Genomic DNA, 5,011 nt, shown 5'->3' with positions numbered 1-5,011 from the left:
CCCAGTCCCTCTGTCAATCCCTGGTCTCTTAGTAGCTGTTCTTTGCTTTTCAGCAATCAGAAAAATTCAAAATCAACACAATAGCATACAGGATCCAGACTGCCTGTGTATTTCCCATCTCTGAGTGGCTTTTTTTAAAAATATTACTTTTACTGTCTCTTTAAAGACTATATTATTTTTTAAAACTCTTTCTATGGCTATCCATACCCTTTTTCTTTCTTTCTTAAAACATCGCACATTGTAAAACACACTGAAACCTGTTTAAAGGTTTTTTTCTCCCCATCTGGACCTCTTTTTAACTGCATATCTTTTACCTTTTATGACAGAACAAGCAAACTTTAGACTGTTAAACTACACCTGTATTTTCCTAGTGCTCTCTTGGCTGGCTCTTCCCACTCTCGGGCTGGGTCGTGAAAGCCAAGCCTAGAGCTCACAGTTCAGCCGGAGGCTCGAGACTAAGAACTGAATTAAACCTTTCTACTTACGAAAGCTGGTACCTGCATAGCCACAATCGGTTTTTACTTAGCTTGCCATTTCTAGTCATTTCTAGTTCTATTTTGTGCTGCTAGCTGAACAGCAGCATCTCTTTCAGGAGCGGTGTCTTTTTCCAGCTTTCTCGGGCTCTAGATGGATATCCAAGCCCCACAATAGCACACCATTATGTTGTGAATTGCTTTTGCTCTTTTGTCTTTTGTGGGGTCCAACACCTAGCTCCAAATAAATCACACGGAGGCTTATTCTCATTTTTGAATGTGCAGCCTTAGTTTGGCTTGTTGATAGCCAGCTTTTCCTAAATTAACCTGTCTACCTTTACCCTCTGGGCTTTTATCTTTCTTACTTCTGCATAGCTTACTTTCCTTCTGACGCTGCGGCTGTCTGGCCCTTGACTTCCTTCCCTCTTGTGCCCTTTTTGCTCCTCTTTCCTCGTTTCTCCTTCTATTTATACTCTCTGCCTGCCAGCCCCGCCCATCCTTGCTCCTGCCTTGCTATTGGCCGTTCAGCTCTTTATTTAGGACCACCAGGTGTTTTAGATAGGCACAGCAACAGCTTCACGGAGTTTTTTCTTTAAAATGCTGCATAAGCAAAAGTCACACACCTTGAAATAATATCCCCATCATTTTTGCGCATCCCTTGCTGGATACATATCTCCTCCCACTTCCGCACACGAGCCAGCCAATCCCCAACCTAGATCATGCGGGCTTTGCAAGCCTTTTCTTCCTTCCCCAGCTTCCACCCCACTGGAATGTTACCCGGCACATGCGCTCTCACACTTGTCTGTTCTACTCTCTAGCAGAGGACTTCGTGGAAACTGTGCCCAGCCTTCTCCTCCATCAGAAGACCGTAAGGCCTGTTGGGACAAAGATCCACAGTACCCGCAACCAGTGTAGATGCTCCCTGATGCTTACACCATTTGAAGGTTTCAGTGAATAACCTACATCTACTTAGTATGCATTATGAATACCCCAAATCTATCTCATCTTAGGAAAACCGCTGTGCTAGTTACCAGATGCTATGTCACAAATTGCTGCTCAAACTTAACCTGCTTTTTAAAAAAATCACTTGTTATTTCTATTTCTGAAGGAGAAAAATTCATACAGGGTGCAAGCAGTTGGTTTGCCGCTGCTTCGTGTCTGAGTCCTTGAGTGTAGGGCCCAAAGGCCCGGACTGAATCTTCTAAAGACATTTCCGTGACCCAGCCTTTCAGGGTCTCAGAGCATCCACTCCTTCATTAGAGAGAGGTCTTCAAGCTTAGCACACATACGGAAAGGATAGGGCATCAGACTCTGGTATTCACAAAAGGATGGCAGAGAACTTGCAGACATCCTTTAAATCCACCATGAGCACTGGGTAAGCATGAGAGACAGTGTTACTAGGTGGATAGGCGGTGTTGTCAGGAAGGAGGCCTTCTACTCACAGTCTGGATCTGCTGCTGGTCCCTGTGTGAGCTTGGGGGGTTTGCACTCTGGGATTCAGGCTTCCCCATTTACTCAATAAGAAGGTAGCAGCTTTTGATCTCTGCTGGCATTTGCATGCCTGAACTCTTCTTGCCTCGGTGAGTTTAAGAAGAGCCAGGCCTAAGTACCTGGAACCCGGCCTTCTGGAAACGTCCTTAGCACTGACCATGCCTGGTTCCTGACACGTAAGTGACAAAAAGTTGTGACTGAAACTCGGAAAGATCTGACACCAGGAGGAACTTTAAGGAATCCAAGGAGAAGGCTTAAGGGCCTGGGGATTCTCGGGTCTTTTCTATTTTTGCTATGGGCACACATCTTCAATCCCAGCACTCCAGAGACAGAGGCAGGTGGATCTCTGTGAGTTTGGGGCCAAACTGGTCTACTTATCAAGTTCCAGACCAGCCAGTGCTATGCGGTGAGATCTTGTCTATAAATAAATAACATGACTTAACAAGTCAGTAAGCAGCATTCCTCATGGCTTCCGCCTTGAGTTCCTGCTCTGACTCCCCTCAATGATGGACTGTGACCCAGAAGTATAGGCCAAAATTAATCCTTTCCACACTAAATTGCTTTTGGCCAGGGTCTTATCACAGCAACAGTGAAAACATTAGAACAAAGAAGATACCTTCAACCACCTAAAGCACACACACACACACACACACACACACACACACAAATGGTCCTACCTCCCAAAGGTTCTGCTACCTCCAAATAGCACCATCTGGGGACACATTGGTCTTTGGGAGACCTTCAATATCCAAACTGTATCTGTCAGGAACATTTCTCCCAGATGACTGTTATTCACATCAATTACTGGTAAGGGGAAAGAAAGTCTTAAACCGCGAACTCAGCTGTAGACGGTTGGTAAATTTTTTAGTTTGGGAGTTACATGCAGATTTATGTATAGGGCATGGGGAGGGTGTGTTGGGTCTACAGAGCCCACGTGCCACGCCACACACAACCATCAACTGTATTTATCTGGGTAGGTTGACACTCCCCAAACACTGCCTCCCACTCTTAATATTGCTGTCTCGATCCCATGATTGGCAAAGCTCTTGTCTCTAGCCAGGTGCCAGGGATTGGTGCATCCAAAACCAGCACTAGGGGCACACTCCCGGGATCCCATGCAAGCAACCGAATGAAACAGAACAACTCTCAACCCCTACAAATCCTCCCTTTAGGAGCATCGCCAGAAGATCTGAGTTCATCCAGTGTGATCATCTCGGGTGACGGATAGGGAAACTGGAGCCTACAAAGAGAAGAGATTTACAAAACGTCCGAGAGGAAAATGGACAAGAACACCATCTAGAACTCGCCGCTTCCAGGTCAGCATTCTTGATTCTATAGCTGAGGGCTGCCCCTCCTCGATGTGTCTGTCCTTCAGGAAATTCCCGACCGCCCGCCACCATTCCTTCCGCGCCAGGAATCCCCCAGGAGTTTGAGCTCTGTGGCGGGTTGTAAACTTCCTCCGCAGCTCTGCACCCACTCCTCAGCACCCTAAAAGAGAGGTGAGAAAGGAGAGAAAGTCCAGGACACCCCTGCGATAACTTGTAGCTTGTGGGTAGTGGGGTGGTGGCAGCAGGAGGAGGACCCGGCGGGTACACGCTGGCCCTTTAAGGGGGGGACGGAGCGCATGCGCGGCGTGGGCCAGAGTCGAGCCTGGTGGGCGGCGGGAGACGCAGGGGACCCGGCCGGCGGCAGCTGTGGCTTCTGCTTCGCCGAGCCGGGACGCCGCCATCGGTCGGTGGGCTGCACCTTCATAGGCTGCTGCTCCCCGGGGATCGGTGTACCGGCGCCTGCCAGGGATTTGTCATTCGCCGCCGCGGGCGGAGCCTACGGACCTGCCCTCGCACCCCGCTCGCCCAGCTCGGCTCAGCCTGGCCGCCGGAGCCCTAGCGCAGCATCCTCGGACTGCTCATGCTGCAGCTGGTGGCGAGAGGCTACCCTGCCGTTCAGTGACCTCAGCCTGGTCCCCGCGCGTCGCCCGAACCGCTCCCCACGATGGCTGAGCCTGGGGCCCCGCGTCCCGCTTTGGCTCGGCTGGGACCGCGCCGCGCCAGGTGCCCCCGGTACCCTCGCTGATCCGCTCCAGGCCGGGGATCGCAGGGCCCGGGAGCCCCGAGCGGTCGCCTCTCGGCCGCGCCCTTCCCCTCCGCCCTCTCCGTGCTGTGTTCCCCGGGCTAGGGGCTAGGGGACCTAGACAAAGCCCCACTTTGTGCGGGAGGCTGGCGTGGAATGTGCGCGGCGGCGCGCGCCCCCTCCCCGCCCCGCCAGCTGCCAGTCTTGGCTCCCGGAAGGGTCGCGACGGAGAAGTCACCCCCCCACCCCTGGCGCTACGCTCGCCCCTTACATCCCCTATCCCCTGGGTCCAGACTGTGAGCTCATGCGGGCCCCCTCACGCGCGCCAGTGTGAGTGTGCAAGTGTTTCGTAGAGGAATTTCTCTCCAAAACTGGGAGTGGGCACTGGTGCCTTGGGCCTCCTTTTCAGCGTTGCCGCGGAAGCTGTTTGGCCTCAGTCTCCCCACCCCCCGGGGCCCTCACTCTTCTCCTCTCAGCCATCCTAGATCGCTGCGAGTCATTGTTCTCTCTGCCAAATGGGGGTGCTTTATACAAGCTGCCAAGTTGGGGTGCGTTCTCTTCATCCCGTTTTCCAAACAAAACAGGGCTTCTAAGGCGGACCCTGGGCAACCCACCTGGCCATCCCTCCAGGTTGAAGCGCTGATTCTTTCTTACCGAATAGTATTTTATTGTACAGGAGCCACGCCCTGGTTTCTTAAAGGCGCCCGTCACTGTTTGGCCATGTGTTATCTCTTCAGCGGGAGTGTGGGAAACCTGTGAGGCACTTCATTTTCCCGCCTCCTGATATATCCTCCCACCCTCGTCGAGGATTTAGGGATGCCAGGCGGGAAGAAGGTGGTCCCGAGTGGCAGCAGCGGTGCCTCCCCGAACACAGCCACCGCTGCTGCAGCTGCTGCTGTCGCCCACTCTGGCATTAAACGTTTGGAGACCAGCGAAGGGGCCTCAGCACAGAGAGACGAGGAACCGGAGGAGGAAGG

At 52.2% G+C, this 5,011-nt stretch overlaps 1 protein-coding gene across 3 annotated transcripts in view; it reads left to right on the top strand.

The window, feature by feature from the left end:
- Positions 1-3,063: 3,063 nt before the first annotated feature.
- The window catches only part of Vash1 (vasohibin 1), a 16,210-nt gene continuing 14,262 nt past the window's right edge, over positions 3,064-5,011 (top strand). The window contains exons 1-2 of one of the 3 annotated variants that reach the window (XM_021235199.2): positions 3,064-3,280; positions 4,849-5,011. The exon at positions 4,849-5,011 is cut by the window's right edge and continues 163 nt beyond it. In XM_021235199.2, the coding sequence (XP_021090858.1) occupies positions 4,851-5,011 (161 nt within the window). In that variant the 5' untranslated portion in view covers positions 3,064-3,280; positions 4,849-4,850. The other 2 variants (XM_021235198.2, XM_005084006.4) reach the window with 2 other exon arrangements.

The sequence above is a fragment of the Mesocricetus auratus genome, unplaced genomic scaffold (assembly GCF_017639785.1).
Source record: "Mesocricetus auratus isolate SY011 unplaced genomic scaffold, BCM_Maur_2.0 Super-Scaffold_15014, whole genome shotgun sequence".
In the NCBI taxonomy this organism is placed as follows: domain Eukaryota; kingdom Metazoa; phylum Chordata; class Mammalia; order Rodentia; family Cricetidae; genus Mesocricetus; species Mesocricetus auratus.
The sequence above is the reverse complement of the archived record's forward strand: the minus strand, read 5'-3'. Positions and strand labels throughout refer to the sequence as shown.